This window comes from Pieris brassicae, chromosome Z (assembly GCF_905147105.1).
Source record: "Pieris brassicae chromosome Z, ilPieBrab1.1, whole genome shotgun sequence".
Classification (NCBI taxonomy): domain Eukaryota; kingdom Metazoa; phylum Arthropoda; class Insecta; order Lepidoptera; family Pieridae; genus Pieris; species Pieris brassicae.
Window position 1 is genome coordinate 4,585,026 of NC_059680.1, and position 27,583 is coordinate 4,612,608.

Sequence of the window (27,583 nt, forward strand, 5' to 3'; positions counted from 1 at the left end):
GGGGCTTCATTAAAAAAATGCTAATAGCAGCCTATCATAGCTTTGTTGTTGAGTAATCCCACAACGAAAGTCATAATAAATCATTGACCGAAAATTTTTGCGTTAGGTTCATTTTCACGTTTAACAAGAGTTTTTTCAGTGTTACCCACGTGTAAATATAGTAATATATAGTATAGAGCATGTAAGTTACTGCAGTGACGAGGGCCGTTGGATCCATTTTAATAGATTACAAGTAATATTGTATCTATTGGTACTTTAGTTTGAATTTATATTATATTTAATTAGTTTTTTTACGATTGTAACATTTTTGTAATTATCACACTAATTACTTAGGAGCATAAAAGATACGCCTGATGGAAAATTATTCTTATTCATTATTGCAATTGTGAGACCTGAGAAGCTGAATGGACGGATTGATCTCATGACTCCACGATTTTTGTCAGGCCTATCAATAGTAAATGTAACCTATCCTAAAATGAAATAGAAATACATTAATAAATGTCAGGCATTTTCAAGAAGAGATGTATTTAAAAATTTATAACGTTTTTCTTTAATAGAAAATCGTATCTAGTAGCTGTAATTTCGCCTAAAAATAATAAAAATAGGAACATATATATATTGTGAGATTAATAGGATTTAAAGAATATATTATTATTTGTTTCTTCTGGAGTCGCCGATAACAGTCTTAAATTTTGGAACGTTTCAAAATATCTGATGGAAAGAGAATCTCGGGAAAGGTCTTTCACACATGTTACTAAAACGCAAATAGTGAACTACTTTATAATGTATATGTCGTCTCCTTGAGATCTCTTGGACTGGTTTAATTCTGTTATAATTGCTATTTTATAATATTTGTACTTAAATAGTCATCCAATTTCACCTTAACTTTTCCTTAAAACAATTGTGGTAATGTTTAAGTAATGTATTAATATAATCAGGCGCTAAAGTATCCATTTCTTGGATGATATTTAAATACTTTTATAATTTAATACCAGTATGACGGAAAAGATATTATTATAAACTTTTAGTTTTCTTATTTGTATTGATCATCACATAAAAATGCAGTAATTTTCTGTTTAATACGTGATGTGACCACACATACGCATTAAAAGCCCCGTAAACAATGTAACAACATTCACGCACACCAACGTAGAACCAATACGACGGCAATGTTACCTGCGCAAGAGTCGCATTCCGTTTCCCACCTCCGCACGTATTCATCGAGGCTGTTAAAGGCTTCGATATTCAAGTATATTTTTTAGAAAGTGACCTTAGTGCGTGTGTTTCGTTTTGATGCCGACATGACAGCCAACTAGTGTAAGTATTATATTACATATTACAACCATATTATATAAGTTCTATATTGTTAATATAATACGGTGGTTAAACCTTCGTGCTTATCGTGTGAAACAATACCTCGTTATCTAGAAAAAAAAATATAGCCTTTTGCAACGCAATACAGGTAGGTACAAATTTCGGATTTTCATTTTCCATATTCACGGACGTTTCATAATCATAAGATCGGATCACGTGATCATTTGCTTAGCGAAGTGTGATTAATCTAACAGTTTTTCCCAACATATTTTTCCGATGACTAAATGAAGCGTGGCTTATATACCTTCAAGGCTTAGTCAAAAGTGCTCAGTGTGAAGATAATTCCCTAATTGTTTTGTTATAACAACATATATAATACAGGTGGTCTTTCCAATCCGTTAAAATTTATTTAAATAGTGAGAATCACTATTATTGTGGTTTGTGGATTGGATTAATTCTCCCGCTATAATTTCTAACTTCATATTTGTATTTTTACTATACGATGTTTTGATATACCAGAACAGAAAAAAAGGCCAGCAACGCACTTGCGAGCTCTCTGGTAATGTGAGTGTCTATGTCACTTAACATCAGATGCGCCTTCTGCGCGTGTTTTATATGTAAATATACATATATGTAGCAAGGGGCAATGTTACAAAAAAATAAGCATTTATATACTTTTAAAACTAATTAGGGCTGTACATAGTTGCTTTTATTTTCTTTGCGTTTTATTATTAAAAAATCACCTACTATAAAAAACCGAACTTCGAATTAATACCTAGCGCCTAAGTCCAAAAGTCTTCTTAGTTGTATAATGACACCTTGGAACACCTTGGAACGTGTTATTCCTACGGAAGAATTAAGACTATTCACTACGGTCGTATGTCTTTTTGTTAAAATATAACGAATATAAATATTGTTGAAGATATCGCAAGATCCTAACGACATCCACGCGTGTTAAATTTTATTATAGTGAGAATACTTTGTATAAATTTCTACTGAACATAGAATTTCTATTACCTATGATAATTGCACATTAACACATGCGTCGTAATTACCAAACTACCTACCTGTTATTCGTAATGACAGATGGGTTTTAATGACACTGATAAGGACTGTCTGTAAACAGGTTGCTTAAGTGTAATGTGTTGAGTGTTAGGACAATGTATGCAATATTATTCAGAGTGATTTTAAGCGAACTGTAATTTATCAAGCATTTTCTATATTTAAAAGGTTCACGGAAAAACGAATGCTATTAAATATGGAACTATAGTTTCACTAGCACAGCAATAGTTTCCAAGGAATCTATTATAAAGGACAGAAAAAAGCAAATATAGAAACTATTCATCTGCAATAATAAAGTTATTCCTACCATGTGTGGATGCAGCCTATCCAATAGTACAAGAAATAGATATATCTAGTCTTTCTATAGTATTATAATCCTGACTGACTCTCCAATATATGGCTACGTTAGGTATAACACCGACAAGTTATAGGAATAAACACAACAGATACAAACTTTAAATAAACAACGTGGAACAACTTTAACAGGCACCTTCCTAAAATTTGCTGTAAAAATAAAACAAAAAGTTGTTAACTGAAATAAAAAATAAATCAATGGCGCTACAACCTTTTTAGTTCTGGGCCTCAGATTCTGTATCTGTTTCATGGTAGGTGATCATTCTTCTATGCCTGACGCACGCCGTTGGCTTTTTGGGTCTAAGACAAGCCCGGTTTCCTCACGATATTTTCCTTCACTGTTCGAGCTAATGTTAAATGCGCACATAGAAAGAAAATCCATTGGTGTATAGCCAGGGATCGAACCTACGACCTCAGGGATGAGAGTCGCATAAAGCCACTCGGCCAACACTGCTCTAACTTTCTTCAAGCCGGATTTATTTTACTTATATTTAACACTCCTCAAGAACTAAATTCTGGTTAACAGAAATAAGAGATAAAATATATATATATAAATTAAGCCCAACATAGCTAATTTGCTGCTATCAGCAACACTGATTGTCTAGATATTTAGATTTATAAATATTTTGTTAATGAGTACATTAATTTCTCGTGTAACTTAGGAAATCGGTCCAGTAGTTTTTAGTTTAATCATTACGAATATACAAATCTATTCATTTCAATATTATCCGTGGGCGTTTTATCAGGAAAACATTAATTTCCTTTTAAGAGCAGAGGATATAGACCTAAAAATAACTATTCAGAGAAATATAATTGTTTATTTTACTAGTTTACTCTAGTTTCGATGAAGCCTTATTCATAAATTAAATTCATTTTTGTTTCCTTCATTTGTTGCTTCTATTTATCGGGTATTGATAAACGAATAGCGAAAACTTATCAATTCAAAACAAAATTATAAACAAACATTAACCGGCCATTCCATTGTTAACGTGAAAGTTGGTATCTTACAATTCCGATAAACATAAACAACGTAATACTGCCTCACACGGTACAATATCCGCTACAGAATGGTGTAATTCTATTGCATCCGTCGAAGGCGAAAATTTTAAGACTTTACGGACTATACGCCTAAATTGAGTTACCAAGTACATTGTACTCATATTAGCTTTCACGATCATCATACACTGTAGTATACTCTTACTCTATATATGCTCTATATATTAACCTTAATAGATGTTTCTATAATAGATATAAAATATACTATATGACAACAATTGTAAATATAATTCGGACTGGAATGAGTTCAGTACAAAACCTGTTTGAAACTGCACCATTTTGAACACACATTAAACGGTACAGGCATCAAGTCAAGTAGCCTTAGACAAACGTTGCGTCACTTGCATACTAATGAAAGGAAAACAACAAAATATGTGACTGTCATTCACAATATTATATTAGCCTGTTTTTATGCTTTCCTTCGTGTGTCATCCTTAAATCTCATTTCTCATTGTTAAATTTATCTGATTTTTTACATATTGCCTATACGAATAAATAGATTTTTTTACAGAACTGCGCAACTAAGCCACAACTCTACGCTATGGGAACAAGCTTAATCCCCTTCGTACAAATAACGCATAGGGCTGTGAAATACCTTCCTAACTTTCAATTAGAATATGAACCTATGTATATTTACTAAATAAATATAATATAAAATTACTTTAAGGTAATAGACGATTAGGTTCAATAATGAATCTTAAAAAAGTGAGAGACATTCGAATAAATCAGATAAGCGGTATTATTACGATTAACTATGTTGGATCCATTCACAATATTATATTAGCCTCTTGTTAGGCTGTCATCCTCAAATCTCATTTCACATTGTAAAAGTAACTTTTGTAAGTCTTAAAACTGCCCCATGTGGCAGATATTCAAACATTTCATTTTATGTTTTATTGGTCGTTTCACTTCACAGAATGATCAGCTTTCCGAACCTCATACTCTGAAACAATTATTATCGTTGATATGAGCCTTCAACATTAAAAACATAAGCGGCGAAAGAGACGACAAACTTCTATATTACTTAGTATAATTTCATTATTTTTTCCAAGAAAAGTGTATTTCTATGTCAACGTTCACAGTATGTCTCTTAAATCTGTAAGAAATTAAAACCTTTGAGACGTTAGTAGTAACTCCCATAATCTTATCTAAAAATTTAGATAACAATATACAGAGTCTATGATAAGTGGCAACAAAGACCCAATTTCTCTTATAACAACACTTTGAACGTTACACCTGCTTGGTACATTAAACTTACCTTAATTGTAATATTTTTGGCCATCCTAATCTAGGTATTGCATCATGCATGTGTAGTAACGCCTTTATTCAAGGTGATGATTATAGTAACACGTATTTGAGAAAAATGCGTGTCATTCGTGCCTTTAAGATCAGTGTTGTACGTTTAGTTTTATCGAATTTGTAATTGCGCGCCAAAATGTGTCTTACCCTCCGAAACGAGAAAATTTAACGTTCCTTGACTTGTACTACTTTCTGCCAGTTCCTCCTCCACACTAACATATACGTAATAGGTATAATATATTAATTTTTTCTGATTTTTTTAATGACGTTCTACATCTACATTGTGTTGCCTATATATCTAAATAGATTTTTTTAAAGAACCGCTTGACTAAGCCCGTAATGGGAACACGCTCTATCCCCTTCGTACAAAGGACGCATAGGGCAGTGAAATACCTTCAATTAGAATATGGACCTATTTATATTTACTAAATTAATATGTTATAAAATTACTTAATGCTAATAATAGTCTTCTATTATTAGCATTAAGATTATATTAAGGTTTAATAATGAATCTTAAAAAACAGAGAGAGAGAGGAATACATTTGAATAAATCCGATAAGCGGTTTTATTACGATTTTATAGTTTAGTTGAATCCGTCGCTAGGCAACCAGTTGAACCTACAAAAGATCCTAGCACTATGCTCCAGCTTTCAATTATGATTAAGAATATTATTTCGTTCGAATTAATGTTTCCTCCGTGAAAAATATTGTGTCGCTTGAATACGTTTGTTAAGTGCCATCATAAATAGCGGTTTATCAGGAATTTTGTACTTGGTAAGTAACCTTGAGTTAATTTAACCTCCAAAGAATAATATTAATATTTAAACAAATTTCCAATCAACCTATGCATGTATATATTTTTCATATTCTTAGGTCTTAAAGAATTATTTCTTATTTATTATCACTACGCTAGTGTTCGTGCGTGAAATCTCAAAATGCTACTTTTGCTGTTAGTCAAACATGAGTCATCACGAGACAAAAACATTTGCTCTAAAGTTTCTATTATAATTTTTTTATGAATGGCAATTTATTACTTTATTACAATTACGTCATTTGAAAAAGCGTATTCTATTTTCAAATGTTGGGTGTGTCGTCAAAAAAGGTACAGTGAGAAAGTTTCGGGACCAGGAACCCCTTTGTTGTAAGACAAATATGAACCTGTCGCCTCTATTTTGAAAAAAAGTACCTCGCCATTCCCTGCGACTACCTGTGATCTCTGCATGTTACTTCAAGCATGACTCATACTGTGTAGTGACATGGCGCTTAGTCAAACATGCTGACAGGTCCGTGAAGTATTGAAATACGGCTTTAAATATATGTTAAGTCAATTAGTTAGACTATTTGGGCTAGGGATTTTTTAAAATTGATTTTGTTGATATATTTTTAAATACCCAAAGTTTTAGTTAGTTCGGCTTATTAAACTAAGTTACACATGGCCTGTAAATTACATATAAAACAGTATTTACGCTAAACGTAGTTACACCGATGTCCATTAAACTCCAAAACCAAACTATCTCACATGGACACTGTCTTGTGAAAAATTACGTATAAATTACATCGATAAATGTTGATACTATAAAATTCAAAGTATACTAATTCCTGGAATAAAACAGTGTTGCAGAGTGAAACCCAAGAAAATGTTCAAGCCCGTAAAAACATGAGTAGTCACGATCGTTGAGGGTTTTATTTCCAACCTAGACGTGGTACCTAGCTTTACTATAGACTACGTAAAGCTATGGTTTTAACACTTTTTCTACGATAAATTAGCTCAATGCATTCAATACTTCATTTATAAATTACAGTAATACAGATCATTTGACATTCAGTTACATATTTTCAGTTCAGTTTTATATCAAAAATGTTTTATAAAAAAAATGTTTTGATATAAAATTATGTATGGTACTATTCTAACATAAATGTTTGAGTATGTCGACGCACATTTAAAATTTTGTTTCTTAACACTAAAAGTATTCACTCGTTCTAAAACACTATATGTACTTATGACCAGTTACAATCCTATTTGCGGTCACAGACTGCTCTTTTTTTTCTATATTTTTCTTATTATAGATAGGTATATAAATCTGACACCGATTTTCGTAAGACTTGGCTGATTACTTAACCAGGCTTGCACCTGGCCTCAGAGCTAGGAATCGCGCGTTTTAGCCTCTAGGATATCACACTTGCTACTACGTATATATAAAGAACTTTTAGAAATAGAAAATCAAACAAACATTAAAATAGTAATTATGTGTGTGGAGGTGTACTCTTGTGAACTCATACGCCTTTGCAATGATTAAAACAAAGATGTGAAACATCAGCTTCACCCAAGGGAAATACGGAGTTTCATTCAATATTGAGTGGACTAACAGAGCTATAACTACCTTCGTGTATAGAAAATATACTTCGATTATTAATGTTCTGTATATCCTAGACTTGTATGTTTTTTAAGGCAAAATATGTCACTGCAATATATATGGCATGAGCACCATGGTGTAATGGTTGCAGGATCTTGTAAATCATAAAACTTGTCGGAGAATTTCTTGTCAATTATTTTCATCTATGTAAATTTAAAATCATTTAATTTAATTTTAATGAATTTTAATTATGTTACCTATATTATTAATATATATATTAAGAAATTTCGGTGAACAATATTGCAGTCCGTTTTTCGTGTAACATTGATTATTTGTTGGGACTGTTAAACATAAAATTATTATTATTATTAAAGCTTTATTAATCAACCCATACAACAATTGGTTAGATAATATCTCTTAATACGAGTATTAGTTGTGTTAGTATAAGTTCTAAATTTTTTAAAGTAGATTTTTACTTCTCTTTTAGTGGTATAGTTTTTGTATGTCCCCTCTTAGGGTAAAAGCCTCATGCATATTTTTCAATTTCTCTTTGTCTACAACAGCAACATTCATCCAATTTTTCCCAGCTAGATCGACAGACAACTTTAATTTTGTCGATCTTTTCTTTTGTCGTCCTATACCTCTCTGTCCAGACTCTAATAAAACACATACCGGCAATTAAAAGAAAATATAATACTAGAAGACACAAAGCTTGCATGTGCAATCATGACTATGTCAAACATCTAAGAATGGGACAAAAGTTAAACATTAAAATATCTACTGTCATATTCCAAGTGGCTATACTAGGGAGACTACGCAACTACACTGACTAATAGAGCATTGGTTTTCAGTGTTAAAATGGCACAATTGGCTTGCATGCTCGCGATGGCTGGTGCGGCGTCAGCGCAACTCACGCTTGATGGCATCCGTTGCGGACAGCTCACTTGTCAGTTAGACGAATATTGTTCACCGGAAACCAATAGATGTGCACCATGCGCCATTGTTTGCAACAAAACGCACCACAACTTCGACTCTGGGCTTTGCATCAAGGAATGTCAAGGTATGGCTATATATATTATTTAATTTTAAATGTTAACAAATTGTTTGTTTCACATTGCAAGCGTAGCAAGCTTTATAAAAATCGCAAGTTTAGAAGTTTGTAAAATAATGTAAAATAAATAAGTTGATTAATTTATTGTTTAGCTGTTCTCTATGGTTTCTTTATAGATGATTTATCACTATGTCACAGATATTTTTAAAAGAGATATACAAAGTTTAAATTTAAACTTTAAAATTTTATATTTTAACGGAATCTAAATAAAGTTTTGAAACATTTCTATATGGTTTACATAAGGATGTTTATAGAGCATTCAACAAAACATAAAATATAGATATAGATGTTACAGCTGAGCATTACCAGCATTATAATTGAGATCTGTTCATAGAAAGAGGAGCTATGTGAAGTTTTTTTTGACAACAGTTGGAATATGTGTTTGTAGTAGTAATTGGCAGCTAAATTAGGACTCATTCAAGATAAGAAGATAAGAAACGACAAAATAGATATATACAGTTTACTCTATCAACTCGAAAAAACGGTTAACAATATATTTTTAATAAAAAACCTTGTTTTTAATAAAAATTTCGCAATAGAACCTAAATATTTCACGTCAGAATATATTTGTATGTTTCTAGTGTAGTTCGCATGTTAATTACGTTATGCGAACAAGACCTAACGACTTTTCACGAAAGGACCGGATATTTAAGCTGGGAGGTAAAAGGATGACTAATATTTATCTACATTAATATTAATAAATGAATGCGATAGACACGCGATAATGAACTTAAGTCTTAATATATTAAGGTTGTATTTATCTTTTCTATTTAATCAGTAACAGGTTCTGTGACCACAAGGCTCGCATGCCGCCTACGTTGAATTTGTCTCATTCTAATAATATACACATCTCTTTCGTTCTCAAGTAGGAATGCATTTCAGGTCAAATACTTCAAGTTATTTTCTCGTTGGATTCCAATTTTAACGTACGATATTAAATTCTATATTTATAACAAAAATAAACATTTATTGAAACTTTGTTCATATTTGTTCAATTCTTTAACCTAAAAAAAGTCGTTCATATTAATAAAAATACATACATTTAAAGGTTAAGACGTCAACAAGATTTTAACGGGATTATTTTTCGATTTTCAAAGGATTTTAAGTATCAGAAATATTTATTATAAATTGACGGGGAATTCGTTTAAAATGAGTTTTGGAAGCTTGGAATTTTACATAGCTTTTTGAAAAATTTATATAAGAATATAAATTTAAAATTCTAAATTTAAAAGACATATTTAAATCTATGATTTACTTACTTTAATTAGATTATTTAATGAAATAGGATAAGTGGTTAAAGTAAGAGTGTAGAAACCAAGATTAATCAGTGGCAATTTTGCTATCTTTAACTGTGTAACGTTGTAGAACAGCAAGGTAAGCGTACCAACAGAAACGGCTCATTGGTAAGGGTTCAGAGTACCTGTGGCCGTCATGGTCTGCTGGGGGCAGGTTTTTACTCGCACATGCACATTATACATATAAGCAGTTCTTTTGTTGTGTGGGTTCGGCACAATGAAACTGTATACGTAGAAAATATTGCTACATTCCATTACGCTATATGTTTGAACTCGATAGTTTAAACATAATAGCGTAAAAGTATAATATTTTTATAAGTAGTTTATTGACTTCATATATCAACACTATTATTAATTTATTAATTCTACTAAGATATCTGTAGCTGGGATAATATCACCCTAGGTTAGAGCTGGATATTTACGTAAGCTCCTTAAGAAACAATATACTTATGCCAACATGTAATGTATATGTCGCAGTAAAGTAGTTAAATCAGAGAGTTAATTGAATCTCTTGAGAGTTAATTAAAAATCGATATTCAATCAAGTCGCTAAAGATCCGTCAGACAAGTGAGTGAACGAAACGTTTAACGAGTTCCCTAAACGTTCCTAGGCAACAAGACTAACGTAACCTAACCATTTACAATAAAGCAAAACACGGAATTTCCAAGCTCTCAGTTCTTCACGATCACACCGAAATAACAATAATAAATGAAATAATCAAGGCGGAGTTTTACATTGTTAATCAACACGCTGACTTTGGTCAGGCAGATAGTTAAACGTTTTAGACGTTGCTTTATTTAAATCAAAATGCTAGCGACTTGATTAAATATCGACATTTAATTAGCTGTCTAGAGATTCAATTAACTCTCTGATTTAACTACTTTTCTGCGACATATAAACTTTTAATTAATCGATCAATAATATTTTTTCATTCTATACGCAATTAACACCTGTTAATAAGGTGAAGTCACACATGCGAATTTCGTTACGTTATACCCATTGTGATTCATCTGAATATCTATTGAGCCGTGCCAATTATTACTGTCACAATTATTTGGAACAACGTCATGTAACGAGTGCGAACGATTGTGGACGTTAATGTAAAATAATAGGAAGCCTCACAATTTATTTTTCCGTTATTTTTCTTAGAAATAAAACTTTGAAAGGGAGAGAGCCTATATTATACCTCGCACGTTGTTGCTTCGTAAAAATTACAGGTGGAATATTTCTTGTAAGTCTTCTTTACCGACTCTATTTGTCATACCGTCTGTTATGTAATTTCTGTAAAAGCTGTCGGCTATTAATGGAAATCGTACCTGAAAGTGGTAACTTTATAGTAATTTATTGTTGAGAGACGCTTACTTGAAGTTTAAAGGCAGCTATTCAAGTGTACCTTGAAGCTGGTTGTAATACAAGTGGCGCTACATCTCTTGGTGTGGGCCTAAGATTTCTGTGTTTATTTCATTATTTTTTTACTAATAGGCAATGTGTGCATGTGTTAAATGCGCACCTTGACTATTAAGGTGCAATAAATATGTATCGCAAAATATACTGGACAAGATATCCTGGACCAATTCAAGTAGTTTTTAATTATTCATTCCTTGAATTCATCCGTATTCCTCTGGAAAGGTTTTTATGGCGAGGAAGATACAAAAAAGAAGTGTGTGCGTTCAAAGTTAATATGTCAAAAGTGAAATGTAAATTAATTATTACTAAGGTAAAAGCCCCAATAGATGATCATGTATATGATCACTCCATGTATTTGTAGGTATATCTACATTCACACTGTTTACACACTGCATACTTAATAATGATAATATAAATAAATAAAAAATCTGCGTTTACTGCAAAAGACCATCGCCAATTGCCATCTAAAGTTCTAATATGTAACTACTAAACGAATACATCAACCAATAGCGTGTATTTTTCTACGTTCGCCCTTTCTCACTCTCTCTCAAACGGTTTTAATCGCTTTCTCCCTTTTCTTCGACAAAAACGCTGCACATCTTCGTGACATTTCCGTACAAATTTAAGAAGAAAACTAAAGAAGTTTTGATTTTATCGACCAACCCGGAAATGTAATACCAGGGCGTAAGAGGCAGTTTACTCTCCAAATACCGGTGCATGCAACCTGAGACAAACAATTTAGATAAGATAAAATAGTAATAACTAAACTTAATTTACAGTAGACTTTACTGCTTTGTAGTAAGCTGCATTTTGCAAAGCACAATTTAATAAATGATGTTGTATTACCTAATAATACACTAGAGTATACATTATTAGTTAATGAATAAAAAATTAATACAAATTCACTTAATTTTTAAGGATACCTCCTGGATATGCGGTACATGCGACGGAGTGACACGGCATCTCCACCTTCTGACATGAACGGTATGTGTTTTAAGATATTATAATCTTTGCAGTCTTTGGTTCTCTGCGACTTTCATCCCTGAGGTCGTAGGTTCGATCCCCGGCTGTGCACCAATGGACTTTCTTTCTATGTGCGCATTTGACATTAGCTGGAATAGTGAAGGGAAACATCGTGAGATCGGCTTGCCTTAGACCCAAAATTCGACGGCGTGCGTCAGGCACAGCAGGCTACCTACTTGCCTATTAGATTAACAAATAATTATAAAACAGATACAGAAATCTGAGGCCCAGACCTAAAAAGGTTGTAGCGCTATGCTTTTTATAATGTTTTACAAAATTGTAATTGTGTGTATAATGTCTAATAATTCTAATAATATATTTAAATCAAAAAATATATCTTTCGGTTCCATCTAGGCCTTGATCTACAAATAAGACCTACGAATAACAATACTGAGCTTATTTACTAATGTGTATCCATACATATTTAGATAACTACATATTTTTTTAATTTTCCTTTCAAATTTATCTGTCAAAATCTGTCGCGTTTAAGAACAGACCATGCCGTGAAATTATTTAAAAAAATCTTTACTATATTTATACTTCCATTATTTCCATTAGTCATTAAAATTTATGATGGACATTCTAATTATCAACAGTGCTTGTAAATTAATATCGTTTTGTTTGCTAAATTTTGCAGCAATTTGATTATAATTTTCGTGTTATATGTTCGGAAGATTTTAATTAATGGTGACATTTGATGGTCTCCGTCATGTGTTAGTGATAATTACTGCTGATACGTGAATAAAGGTTCTAATTAAAGCGCTTAAAATGTTATGTTCTTCAAATTAAATATAGTCTATTCATAAAATAATATCAAATGACAATGATAGATATATATACGATTGTCAACGGTCGATTGTGTGGATTTTTTTTGTGGAGGAATTATACAGCATATATAGCATGTGACTCAGAAGTGTATTAAGGGAATTTCGGGACATTGTTAACTGATCACATAGTCTACCGGCAATGAGCCGGTTTCAATTTTTATGTTATTATGTTAAGCCACGCAATTTTATAGCTGTAGCGATGCGTTAAATTTATATTTACGAATGTTGCGAATTTAATTTATTTTTATTTCTTGCTTTGTCCAACAGCGAATTTTAATTTCTTATATAGATTGGTTTAGCTGCGACGACTGTACCTTTTATATACCTCATTATTTATACCGACATTTTTTGAGATGTGACTGTGACCTAATATGACAACTGAATCTTTGGTTATTCCTCCTGTTCTACACCTGTTCTGTTCTCCTGTTTTGTTGTTATAAATTCCTAGAGTAATTAATTAAATACACACCTTTTTAATTTCTTAGCATATGCAAAAGTTATTTTAAATATATGTTTTATAATGTGCATATTTTTCTCTTAAGCTATTGTTACTAAGAAACCTATAGCTATCAATTGTCTCTAATAATGGGTTTTAGTTAAATAAGTCTACCGTGATTAGACGACCCATAACATAGAACTTCTACTTCCAATCCATAGACGGCGCCAGGTTTTTAATGGCAAAATACTTTAGCTGGTTTGCCTCTTAAGGATAATATTAAAATGACCTTAAATTTATAAGGCAATAAAATAATTAATTTTCCTAGGTATGCAACGTCAGGCGCAAACTGCTTTAATTGTAAGCTGTGTCACGTTGGCTATGCTGCTGCTGGTTCTTATTATAATTTGCCGAGGTCGTCTCTCGTGGAGACACATAAAGCAAAAACTACAGCCTTCTAAGGTAAGATGAGCTACGTATATAATGTTAATTTTACTCATCTTAGTAGCTTAGAGTGTAAATATGCCATTAAAAATGTACGACTTTTATTTTCAGAATCGCGTCAAGCAATATCCAACTGATTTAACACACCATAATCCACACGCAGAAATGCCGAAACCGAAACCAGACTTGAAATTGGAAATACGAAATCCCGAGCCGCCGAAACGACAACCTTTGAACGTAAGAGACCTGGACGCTAGAACTCAGACCGATAAAAGTCTGGGAGCTACAACTCCGAAGACCATGAGTACAGCGGTTAGCAATAGACACCCGGCTGAAGACACCACCCTGGACTTTTCGTACGATAATATGGGCATGAATGTGACCCCACCCGAGCAAGCAGCGAGCCACAAATTCTGAAAACCAACCGTATGCTTTGCTGAATCTTTGGACAGATTATAATGAGAGTCAGTGAATTATCTAGGTTGTGTGTAATAGATTTAAAAAAAAATTAGAATCTCGGTAATGAAAATGTTATTCTATTTTCGAATAATGAGTTTAATTGAAAAAGCTCTTAAGTAATCATTTGTCTTGAAAGCTACTTTATCTAAGTAAATTTTATAAGTCATTTTGTTTTCACCTGGAGTATTGTGGATGAAATTTTTCATCGAAAGTTAAGTGATACCAAGAATTAATCAAATCAGGATTTTAATGGCGTTTTTCGAGCTTCAGTAGCTTTATTGGAATTCTCTCGTTGATAATAGAATAAAACTAAAGACGTCTTATAATTGATATTGATTATTTAAAAGGTATTTGTATTTAAAGTTGAAAATGATATACACTTACAGACGTAATAATGTATTTTTCTGAGAGATAAGGTATAAATTCGATATAAATGTTATCGTGATTCGCGTGAACATATAACTTAAACACGTTTCAATTTAGTGACTTAAGTTAACACTATGTGGCTAATTTGCTTTTAAATTGCAAGGTATAATATAATAAATAACAGATCTTATGTAAAAGTAAAATTTTGATAATTATAATGCCCGTTCTATATACTTAAGAAATCTTTGTCGGTTTTACATGTTGTACATTTAAAAAAATCTTTCGAATACAGTGAAGTAGAGCCTATTTTAGACGAAAATAAGTTTTTAAATGCCTGTCTCTTTTGCCACAGTGTAAACACAATTTGTCAGGTATAAAGAACTGGTAAGTGTGAAAATATGCTTTAGTATTTATGAATAACAGGTTCCAATCTGCTTAACTGAGAATTTTGTCAAACCTTATACAATTTATTTAATATAAATTAAGTTTTTTTTATCATTTTTATATTGACATTTCTACCAAGCATCTTCTTGCTCATATGGGTAAGAGTCTTGAGATCAAAGTTAATTCAAATTATGTAGTATTTAAATATTTGCGCGGTGAATCAACACAAATGACATATAACATCTATAGGATAATAATTTCCTGTGTGAATCAAATTAAAATCAAGATAATTAAAACTAAAATCAAATAACTATTTTAATACTTGTAATATGCAGAATTTATAATAACGTGTATTCTAACAGCAATAATTATGTTACTTATGCGTTTATGACGGGTGTTTTGGATTTCGGAAAATTGCCAGGGAATTAATTAAATGAAACGATCTGTTTATTTAACTAATAACCTAATGTAATCTATTTCAACAGACAAATATAAACTCGTGATAAATGGGGAGGTATTTGGTATTTTCACGTCACCACTATTAGAACTACATTACGCATATCGTTTTAATTTGTAATAAGTATATGAAGTATATGTACTTCAATGGCGTCAAAAATATTCCATACATTAGGCAGCTGTAATTGAGTGCTCTATGGTTTACGTTTTTAATCTTTTTAGTTATAAGTATATTTTATATGTCATATATTACTGTAAAGTTGTAATATAAGATAATCTATCTCGTTATATGGAAAGATGGAATAAAACCCGTGACATGTATGTTACGGAGACGATAGCCTCGTATTGCTTACAGTATTTTTTACACTTTCAATAGATCTTTGAAAATTATTATTAACCTGTTTATTTATTTTTATTGTATTTCTGTATTGCATCAATAGTTTAACATATAGCTAGCTTCATAATAATGAGATGTATGCAACTACCTAAGTTGATTGTATGTAACATATGCAAAGAAATTTTGTTGTTAAAACGTATCCATAGAGGCAATATTCATCATCTTCTTTAGTCACATAATTTGATATGCTGTAATGTTGAATTTGATACAAATATAATGTAGAAGGAAAAGGTAGATTTTTATTTGGGAGATGTGTTGTCTTATGTTGTATATGTCTTATTTGTGCTTATCATCATCATCATATATATCATCTGAAGCTTTGTAAATATGTTGTATCAGAATTTATGTTATTTTTATTACTACAAGCAAAATAAACACAAAAATAAATACTAAATCAATAGTAAACAAAATCCATCAACGGAAACACTAGAAAAATGTTTGTTAGTTTTCACGTATTCCTTTCAAATACCATTATGAATTAAATTTTATTTACATTTTCGGCAATAAATCCGATTGATATATTCAGTAAATAAAACATTGCAATTGATTTGTATTGTTTCGTTGTTGTATGAATGTCTTGTTATATTAGGGTAAGAGACGAGACTTACTACCACCTATGATATCCGTATGTCAAGGAGTCAACGCGCTAAGTCTGGACTTTTACCCTGGGTCTAAGTTACGGAGACAAACGATTTTCACACATGAGAATAGTATTTAAAGTGGTCTCCTGACATTAGCCTTGTTTTGTATATAGTGATGTCTTGTTTAATGTGCGTGAATGAGAATAATATTGTATTACGTACGTTGTATGTTATGATATAATCAAAATATTATAAGATACATAGTTATTATAAATTTCTATAATTAACGGAATATTTTTTTAAACAGAAATTTGTTGAAGTCGTTGCACACGAATGAATTTTAAATTAGTTCTGACAAATTTCATTGAACAAGTTTTTTGTTTTATTTCAATAATAAAGTGATAGACAAAGTTTCGGTTAAGATAATTAAAATGCTATATGATTTTCATATAATTGTAACGTCGATTCGGCCCGAATTCTTTTATTTGCTTGATATATGGTCTGTCTCACCATCATATTTTTAAGTACAGAGGATTTGTCGGTTTAAATTTTTGTTCGAAAATTTATTCTGATTCAACTGGAGATATTTTATAACGCCATGTCATCAAGCACATAAATATGTTTCTGTTAAATATGTTTTAGTTAAACATTAAAATAGAATAAGTTTTAATTAATATATGTAATGGTTTTAAAACAAACCGTCCATACTAAACATTCCAATAGTGTAAGTTCAATTACATTTTATAAGCTTTGTAAGTTTCTTAAGGATAAGTCTACTTTGAAGTAGGTAGGTAGAAATTCTTTTTTGACGTTTATGAACTAGGCACGAGAGATATAAAATCGCTCAAAAATATATACAAATAATTACCCAAACACTACAATAATCACAATTAGATTTAAAAAAATAAATGACAACACAGTCTTAACTATGTTAATCATTTAGACATTTTGATAATCAATATACAATTTTGTCACAAAGAGCAATATTTTTTAATAAGTGACAAAATAAAAAAAAAAACGATTTCCATCAGGTACTGACTTCAAAAATGAGCCTTAGTATCGATTTTCGATGAAGTTCTCCCAATTAGACTTGATATCGCGGTAGAGCTCAAAAATAAACTTGGAATTACAAACACAACTAATACAAATATAAGACGCAGTCTTATTTTACGTCAACTATTAATATTGTGTCAAAATCATTGTTGTAACTATTAACTACGTATTCTGTATCTGGAAAAAAGCTTCTCTAAGTTCTTTGTAATATCACTCGTCTAAAGCATAAAGCTCAAATTAGTTGGAACCCTGAGTAGACACGGTAGTAAAAAGGGTATTATAAAAACATTATTTCAATTATCTCTGACCTTTTCATACATTTACAACCAAGTAAGCTTTAACCGCTGCAGGCTACGTTTCTACGGTTGCGCCTTCAATTAACAAAACTTTACATTTGTAAATTTTATAATATTTTTCCGCTGTATAAATCTGACGCGGACCATTAGGTTTCTTTAGAATGGTTTATATAAGAGTTATACTAAACAATGCAATTAAAAATAAAAATGATTTAGGACGATATTCAGAAACGAGACTTTGTGCTAAGTGTGACTCCCGTGTGTCAAAAACGGATTGGATTTTGACATCCCGGAGTTCCCACTGTCTTGTTTCTGAATCTTATGGATTTGATCAATTCTCTTAATATTAAGGTTCCTATAATCAAATTCTAGCTTGTTCGTATTTACTTTCAATAAAAAATATCCAATTCATATGATATCAATATCCATTCTCAAAGACCGAATTTTAAATAAGTAATCATTGTTATAATTTATTCGGAAGTATAACCATAAGTTTCTCACTACATTATGTGTGTTTGTAACGATCTTTATACAATCGAGTAAGCTCGTAAATTAAAACAACATTTATGTAATTAAACGTATCGATTGCCCTCAGTATATTCGATTTTAATGTTGTGGTTTTAAATTAAATTTGGTTCAGTCGCCGATTGGATGGCTTCGTCGTGGCGAGCATTGCGGAGTAAATTACTTTTATACACAAAAATATAACGCGTCATTGCAAATGCAATCAAGTAATTAAATTTATAGGAAATGAGGCACTTTATGTGTTTATAGACTTTATCCATTTGACATACAATATGTTTTTTATCGAGTGCGTTATGCAAATTGTACGTAAGCTACGCAGTTACCATAAGCGGTACCCACATTTCACACTTGTTCACTGATAAAACATAATTTTAATTTGAGTACTTACTGTAGAAAATGCAGTCTAACATTAATCATTGTAACATATTATAGGATCTTCGTTAAAGTACACCGTGTTTAAAAACTTAGTAGACATTATATAGACTAAATTTGATAGCAGTTTTCTAGCGAAATATTTACGATGTGTGTTTTATATGTAGAAATTGTATTCTAATTATATTAAAATGCACGACTCAAACACCTATTTGATACATATCTAGTAAATATATTCCATACAAATCTATTATATTGGTTATGAACTTATCTTTCATTATAAATAAGTTCAGTAAGGTCAAAGCTTTTGTCTCCAACACTTTTATTATGAACAAAATAATGAGTAAATAAAATATCTTTATAAAGTATTAACGATATTCAACATGAAAGGAGAGAAAAGTTTTATACATTTTAGACTTTTATGATATGTGTTAATAAATTTAAGTGTAGGTCTACTTATATTTTCTATTGTTTTTGTTGTTACTCACTCACACACATGAATTTATTTAAAAAATGTAATATCATCGGGAGTTGGGTAGGAATATAATGATTATTTAATATCAGTATCTTATTAATAAGGGTATTATAGGTTGTAGTATACACTCCATGGCAATATGGTACTTAATACTTAAGGGTATAATTTTAAATTATTTAGATTTTATAACACCATCATTCATAAAAACTAAAAAAATTACCAATACATTGACACTGTTAACTGAAATGTACATTGTTTCTCATGAGAACAGTAAATGTTATAGTTAAAATAGTGCAGTGTATCATGTTAGAAGTATGTGTATGTGGTTCAGAGTCAATAATTCGACCGTATCGAAACCCCCTAACCAATAATTTTTTTTCAATACATATTAAAAAAATTAATACTCAATTCAACAATAACATAACTTACTATATACTTTTTATAAAAAATAAATTAAATCAGTAATATTTACGTCAATTTCGAAATTAAATCATAATGTTTCATTGATTATGAACATCCGCCATTTCATCACTCAATAGGTTATTTAAAATTTGACATATTTCATTCAATTCGGTTTATTAATGATTAAATATTTAAATACTGTTTAATCTTCAAATGAAGAAGCGTCTATTGGTCAGAGGGTTTATATAAATAAGAGGCTTATTTTAATTTCGAATTGAATAACATTTGATAATTTGTGTCATTCATTCTGTTTATTTTCATGATTGAAATACTTTTAGGATTATTTAAATGTACTTGCTAAATGTTTACACAAATACACATATTTGTTTAATTTTTTAAATGGTTTGTATTTTATGTCACCGAATTACTTCGAACGTAGTATGTACTTTATTTAGAGTAGATTAAAAACTAGTTTGAATAAGATGTATATTTATGGAGCCCTCAGGAAATCCGTCCATTAGTTTAAGAGTAGGTGTTTAATAAAAAATCTAGAGAGATAAGAATCGTAACTTTAGATATAAGTTTAATTACATTTTGTTTTTAATTGCTTATATACTAGTTGATATGTTGAGTTTTAGCAGGTTTTCATAGAAAACCGATTTATCTGTCATTATTAGTCATCACTCATTACATTTATACTTAACTTCATAATCTTGTATTTATAGGCCTCGGGGGCGAGAATGTAAAAACAAAAGTCGAAAACCATCATGTACATTCTTGCCCCACGAATATTTTGTAACTGTTTATGAAATTAAACGTAACATTACACAAAACGTAGTTTTTTAATCATAATATAATTCTTGCCTGTATCTTTTCAATCGTCTGTAAGTTCCACGGTTTGGATATTCATCATATTTGTCAAGTAATCTTTCTAATTTTCGCCTTATCATTTTGTTTTTGTGTTTTTCCAACATGTCAGCATACGCGTCGGAAAATGGTAGTATGTTTATACCTCCATCTCTTGAAACTATTCCAGAAATACCAGGTACCATTGCAGCTTGAGGCTGCTGATAGAATGGAACGGAATGGCTTGGAATCGGTGGGTAGTACAAATTTGGAACAATGGGTATCATTGGATTACTCGGTACTATAGGTACGCCGTAAGGCAAAGGGGGAATGGGCAACGGAGCTGGCAAGGCAGGTACAAGAGGCAAAGGTACGGGCAGAGGTACATGTATAGGAAGTTTTATATCGGGTTTATTGGGGGCGCGGTATTGACAATACTCTGGAATGTTTCTCGGATACCAATAAAGAGGATTGCAGGCGTCTTCACCAGGTTTTTCTTTAAAAGACTTCATGGCTAAGGAATCCAGGTAGCTTTTTCCATCGATGGATCCTTCAGTGGGATAGTTTAGAAATGATATGATTATTATCTGTAATGTAATAAAATGATTATACAACTTTATTTTTAGATAGCCAACTTATTATTGCCTCAGGTTTACATGAATTTAGGGGTCATTTATAGTTTTATGACTGCAATTTTTTTTGAAATACTAACATTTACAATCTCCCAAGTATTTAATTAAAGGGCGCTGAATGTAACAGTAGAATTTACTACATGCAAGCCCAGCAAAAACGTAACACTTTTTTAATTATATTTTTCTAATCAATGATTAACAGCTTCATTAAATCAAAATATTATTCAGTTTAAGTAAATTTGATTGCAAAATCGATCACAAGATGCAACGTCCACTAGCAGATATTATGGGATGTTCAACATTGATCCAATTTAGTTTAAATCTTTGTTTCGTAGAGATAATATTTTGTAAGCACGTTGTTAAATGATTAAAAGAAGATAGTTGCTCATTTCAATATCGGTTTAAATGAATAACGCGTATTTTTTAAATCTTTCAATTAATATTATTAAATTAACGGTCTGAAACGTCAGTACTCAAGTACATACATTGCTATATCAAAAATTTAATTAAAACCACCTTGAATATAATGAACATGTTGCTCTGGACGAAGTTTGATCGAGGCTGTAATTTTTAACTGAAATTTCTCACTGTGTCCTTCTTAACAATGGTAGGACTTTTTTGTATGTACAATAAGGTTGGTCATTGTTTTCAGCGAACAATAGGAGGAGAAAATACGCATTTTTTTGGCTTTATTTGTATTTTGATGGATAACCATGGAAATGAAGCTGCTTAAACATTTATTTTAAAGTAGGAACGTGCACGACTCTCTGTATTGTTTTCGTTTTGCACATGATTCGACTCCGAGATAAGACTTCGATTAACTACATAAATAATATTACCGTTAATAAATAAACCTTAGTTTAGAACTATTTTTATTATTATATGTTGATATGGTGTCACCGGGTAGGGTTTATACCATCTGCCCACTGAAGTATTTAAAAACCAATTCAGCTTAGGGCCCTTAAAGAAAAGAACTGGTATGTTCTTTTCAGTAGCGTCATAAAACGCCGAAAACGCACTCACGAGCCTTCTGGCATCGACGGTGTGCATAGGGGGCGGGTATCCCTTAATATCAGATGAGCCTCCTGCCCGTAAGCCCCTACTCTATAAAAAAAATACGTAACGATCAAGTCCGAGTTGTGGAATTTATAATTAAAGAATATGAATTAAGTGTTGATAATAAAAAAATTCTATCATTCAGTCGTTATGGTTTTGACACTTCTGATATCATTGCACTTTTAAGATTTCAGAATCCGTTAAATAGAAATCTTAGAAGTAGTAGTTTGGCCTATTGTTTTCATTTATAGTGGAATATGGCAGCTGACAGTGACGCCATTTCTTGCTTCTACATAATATATTACTTAAAATAATAATAATTTGACAATCACTATTACTATTATCAAATAATTGTTTTATTGTAGTTATATTAACCAATATGCCAATATCGAATAAACCACAAGTATTAACGACTTTAAACTTATTAGACATTGTTTATTTATGAGCTATGACATAAAATGGAAATGGCAGCTGACAGAGCCTATGCTCCGACATATACAATATGAGTCAAAGGGTAGAAATTTTGCGCAAACCCACCGCAGACAAAACATAATGACGTTATTTATTAAAAAACAAAACATTATCATCAACATTAAAAAACTAAATAGTACAAAAATTCTGCGGTAATGTATTTTTCGTTTCGTAATATGGCACAGTCAGATTAGTACAACTAATTTTATGTCAATATTTTTATCGTTAAAATTAATTTGTTTTGAGTTTCATGGAATATCCAAAAAGCGAAATGTAATAAAAATTACACCAGTATATCCTTATTAATAAGAAATATTAAATAAACGCTATTTAATGTATACTCGTAAATGTCATCAAATTTTATTATAATATAGTTAATGTACGATTATACTATTTGTTAGAGGCTGCTTTCGCATACGCTTGCGATAGCTGCTTAATCATAGCCTCGGTCTTCCAGGAGACAGGCTGCTTGTACAATGCAACACCACCAAAGTAGGGTATATATGCTATTCTAGCGGCACTAGGTATATTATGTACATCCCGCTTCAGCATATCCAATAATTTATCCATTGGATTTCGCGGTCTTTTATAAAGTTGCACAGTTTCCATAGGATATACCACACCATAATCGTCTGGTAGAGAATCGTCAACGACTGGTAATGTATTATAATCATAATGGGAATTGTGAAATCGCCCGGATTCTATAAAAGGTTCCTTTTCGGTGACGATACGGTAGGGTGTCTTTATTCTCGAGCGTATCAATTTTGCGAACATATCCGCACATTCTTCTGGCAAATGCAACGGATGCCAATAAAATGGGTCGCACTCGTGCAAGTTTCTGTACCTCTGTTCGAAATCAAAATCATCCATGTATGTCACGCCAGCTATTGAAGCGCCTTTCATTTTTAAAAGCCACAGCAACGTGATAATTTTAACGAACATACTGAAATATAAGATGTATTAGGTCTACAGTTATAGAGAATTATTACATTAAATTTAAGCATTTATGAAATTCGAGGAATAGAAGAAGAACCGTTACACGATAAAGATTATAGAATAAAGTGACAAGATAGACGGGCAATATTTATATTTTTTTCAACAATATTAAATTAGATTTAAAATACCTTTCGCTAAAGTAACACAAAGCGTAAGCGTGCAAGTTGTAACTTATGAACCAACCTATGAACGTTTAGTCATTGTGTACCTAGGTAACACTGAAAATGTTTAGAAAATGAAAATCGGCTTAATGTAGAAAGTTGCCAATACTTTTATTGTTTTTCAAAGTAATCTCCGTTCCTCTCTACACATCGTCGCATTCGATGGAACCACTGGGAAAAGCAGTGGGCCCATTATTCCTTTGGGGGGTCTCTTTTATGGTATTTTCGTACGCTTTCACCGCATCTTCTGGGTTACTGAATCCTGCTTCGAGGGCGATGCTGTCGATTTTTTTCCGAAACAACAGGCAAACAGCGATTGACATACCAGTCTGCAGTAACTGTCCTTCCATCTTTAAGCGCAACTGTCTCGAAATGACCTTTCTGACCAAAGAATGAGGCAATCATGTTTTTTACTTGACTTCTTCTTCTTTTTCCTTCCTTTGCCTTAGTTGGCTGATCCTCAAAAGGAAACACCCACTGAGCTGATTGTCTCTTGGTTTCGGGTTCCTAGCAATATATCCAGCTTTCATCACCTGTGACGATATCAAATACAGCATTTCAGTCACCGCCGTTGAACTTATCTAACATTTGGCGACACCAGTCCATGCGAAGGTGTTTCTGGTAGTTGGTTTTTATGGGGAATCTATCTTCTTACCGCCTAAATGTTCGTGTAATATTTTTTGAACTTGACTCATACTAAGGCCTAGGCTTGCCTGTATCTGCTGATAGGTTACTATTTTATATTCTTCTATCATACGTCGCACAGCACTGATATTATCTTCAGTAGTCGCTATTAAACGACGTCCCTCACGCGGATCGTCCACGCTTAAACTCGTTAAACCAATTGTAAATAGTGGCAGGAGATGGGGCTTCATTAAGAATTGCTAATCTCATCCTATTGCTTTGTTGTTGAGTAAGCTCACATCGAAAGTCATAATAAATCATTGACCGAAATTTTCTCGCGTTAGGTTCATTTTCACGTGTAACAAGAGTTTTAGATTTGCCGCCAATTCACAAAAACAAATGACAACTGAATGCAATATACTACATTAGGTTACCAAAGAGTTCTAAAATTGAAATTCAAAAAAGTTTTCAACAATGTTTCTAACTGGCCAGCTCTAAACATTTCCACCGTTTTATCAGTAGCTGTATTGGTGGAATTTTTTACTCTATGGCCGTCCTAAAGTATATTTCTATATTTTTAATAAGTTTATATTTCATTAAATTATAGTTTGTTATATACTTCACTCTTACATATAGATAGAATGCGATGCTCAGATTTTAATTTACCTGATCCCGGGTTCACAATCCATTTTCAAAAATAATTAAATGGAGTTTTGTTTCTTTTAGTTTAGTAAATTTTTGATTTAAAAAAATCAATGTCGCTACAACCTTTGGGTTGGGCCTCAGATCTGTTTCATGATCATTTGTTAATCGAATAGGCAAGTAGGTGATCAGCCTTCTGAACTTGACGCACGCCGTCGACTGTTTGGGTCTAAGGCAAGCCCGGTTTCCTCACGACACCTTCACCGTTCGAGCTAATTTAAAATACGCACATAGAAAGAAAATCTATTGGTGCACAACTGGGGACATGTATTTACCACACATATATAGTAATAGAAAATGCTTTCTTAAAATAATTATGTAATAATAAACTTTTTAACACAATCCGCTTTTAAAAAAATAATTTACTTATATTTAGTTTCACTTAAAACCTTCGCACACTTACCTTCTTGATCATCTTTTAATATAGTCTTTGATTATACAGGATCAGTCCGGATGAAAATCAATGACAAGTGGATTTGCAACTACTAACTGAAATACTTAAAGATAAGTGTCATATATTAGGATAGTGACTTTAATTGTATTTCAATTCTACCTCTAACACGAAATAGCACACGTACTGAGTCTAAACACTTTTTTTGAGACCGTATACCAACTAAAAATTATAACGCGTAATTAACAGTTAACAGGAAAGTAATCTCACTGAAGCACTTTATTTTCAAAATAATTTTAATTAGCAATTCCCTTAAATCTTTATAATATAATATTACCCAAAAGTAATTTAAATTTGGTTTCGCTTGGATATCCGTTTGTTTGTTCTATTCAACAATTGTGGATATCTGTATAATTTGATGAATACAGGAACAAGAATCATTGGCGGCCGACTAGTGCAATCTTCTGAAATAAAAAAAAATACAATTTATTCTTATCTACATTTAAAAACATTATCTGTACTTTTGATATTAAACCTGAAAATCATTTTTGATCATTTTATTATTTAATAGAAATAGTGTTATCATGTTTATGTGTATTTATATATTTGTATGTACCTACTATAAAATAATAATTTACACATATGTCTGTTAAATATATCGCCTTTATTAATATTTCTTAGGGTATGATATTACTTGTCTCAAAGGAAACATGTAGAAAACAGCTTGGCAACATTATAAAGAACACGAAGTACTGAAAATATTTTGCGACCATCATAATAAATTAGTATTACAAATAAAATTCTCATTATTTCGCACAAATTATATTTCGCTACGACCAAAAACACTTTATACACTTCTATCTAGTCGTTACATAAGTATATTATTTTCTAGCACTGACAAACAATAATTAATACCAATTTTAATTTTAAGTACACAATCAAATTGCAGCCAAATATTTCGACACTGCAATCGTGGATGAAGAAGCTATGTTTAAACGCAACTGTATATTTTCTCTTTAGATTTTGAACTTAATACGATCTATTAACATGAAATTTTAACCTATATTTGTTAATCAATATTTACCTTTAGAATCTTTCGCTGTGATTATACTTTCCCCGATAATACAAAATAACACAGTGCATCGTAAAATAAAATTCATTTTGCTACGAAAATTGTTATATCAAAACGATTGCGTTTGAGGTAATATTTTGAATAACACACGAACAATATAAATATAACTTACGTTTTATGTGCTTTTAAAATTTGCATTTTTATCCAATTCGTGGCTATTGTTCACTTACTTCCTGTCTTAACCATACAAATAAAATTAGCCCTAATAATTATAGTCCTACCACAGGTCTAAATGCGTAGACTTTCAATCCTTTCTATACAATATCGGTACATGTAGTACATTAATTCGACTCATTCTATTTTATAGTCATAGTCATATTATTGTCTTGGCTTCCTAGTTTCGATGCCTGGCTTTCTATTGTTTCGAGTAGTAGGCACAAATATGCAAGTTAAACGATAAAGATTCATAAACAGTAAGCAGTGACTGATTTGGGTTACTTCAAATCATATTATAACAGAGTCTAGTAATAGTGTGACTTGTGAACTATATTGAGATGTAGGGTGATACTTTGTGCATGCCTTCGGATCTAATGATTATTTAGTTAGAATTGAAATTAGATACTTTCGGACTAAACAAACAGGGACGGTCTTTACCCTTTAATAAATAACAAAGATTACCTACTTAAATACGCAATAGCAAAAATGTGCCATCAAAAGTTAAATTATAAACAATGCCATGTGCATTTTCCTCTCCAAGGTATAGTTTACTGTATTGTATGTAAATTTTCATACTTATGTCCCTGTTGTATAAATTACATTTTAATAAATACAATTTGAGAAAGAGAAATGAACACTTTCTTTGAAATATTAATCACAGATAGTATT

At 31.5% G+C, this 27,583-nt stretch overlaps 2 protein-coding genes across 5 annotated transcripts; one reads left to right on the forward strand and one right to left on the reverse strand.

Moving 5' to 3' along the window:
* Positions 1-1,196: 1,196 nt before the first annotated feature.
* Positions 1,197-20,581, forward strand: LOC123718687 (protein grindelwald). Its single transcript, XM_045675397.1, has 5 exons — positions 1,197-1,317; positions 8,290-8,498; positions 12,170-12,235; positions 13,866-13,999; positions 14,093-20,581. Exons 2-5 carry the CDS (start codon positions 8,297-8,299, stop codon positions 14,396-14,398), a joined length of 708 nt encoding a protein of 235 aa, XP_045531353.1. The 5' UTR covers positions 1,197-1,317; positions 8,290-8,296; the 3' UTR covers positions 14,399-20,581.
* Positions 20,571-26,915, reverse strand: LOC123718688. 4 transcript variants are annotated; one of them, XM_045675400.1, is made up of 4 exons: positions 26,711-26,907; positions 25,964-26,090; positions 25,639-25,724; positions 20,571-21,180 (listed from the first exon to the last, which is right to left on the reverse strand). In XM_045675400.1, exons 3-4 carry the CDS (start codon positions 25,648-25,650, stop codon positions 20,590-20,592), a joined length of 603 nt encoding a protein of 200 aa, XP_045531356.1. In that variant the 5' UTR covers positions 25,651-25,724; positions 25,964-26,090; positions 26,711-26,907; the 3' UTR covers positions 20,571-20,589. The 4 variants fall into 4 exon arrangements, 3 of the variants coding, with proteins under 3 accessions (XP_045531356.1, XP_045531355.1, XP_045531354.1); XM_045675399.1 differs by having other exon boundaries at positions 25,639-25,732; XR_006755052.1 differs by lacking the exon at positions 20,571-21,180 and adding an exon at positions 23,572-23,695 and having other exon boundaries at positions 25,639-25,732; positions 26,711-26,915.
* Positions 26,916-27,583: the final 668 nt, after the last annotated feature.

Coding starts and splice junctions, on each gene's coding strand:
- LOC123718687 (XM_045675397.1), top strand. CDS start 8,297: ATGGCACAATTGGCTTGCATGCTCGCGATGGCTGGTGCGGCGTCAGCG. Junction 8,499..12,169: donor TTGCATCAAGGAATGTCAAG/GTATGGCTATAT, acceptor TTAATTTTTAAG/GATACCTCCTGGATATGCGG. Junction 14,000..14,092: donor AAAAACTACAGCCTTCTAAG/GTAAGATGAGCT, acceptor TTTTATTTTCAG/AATCGCGTCAAGCAATATCC.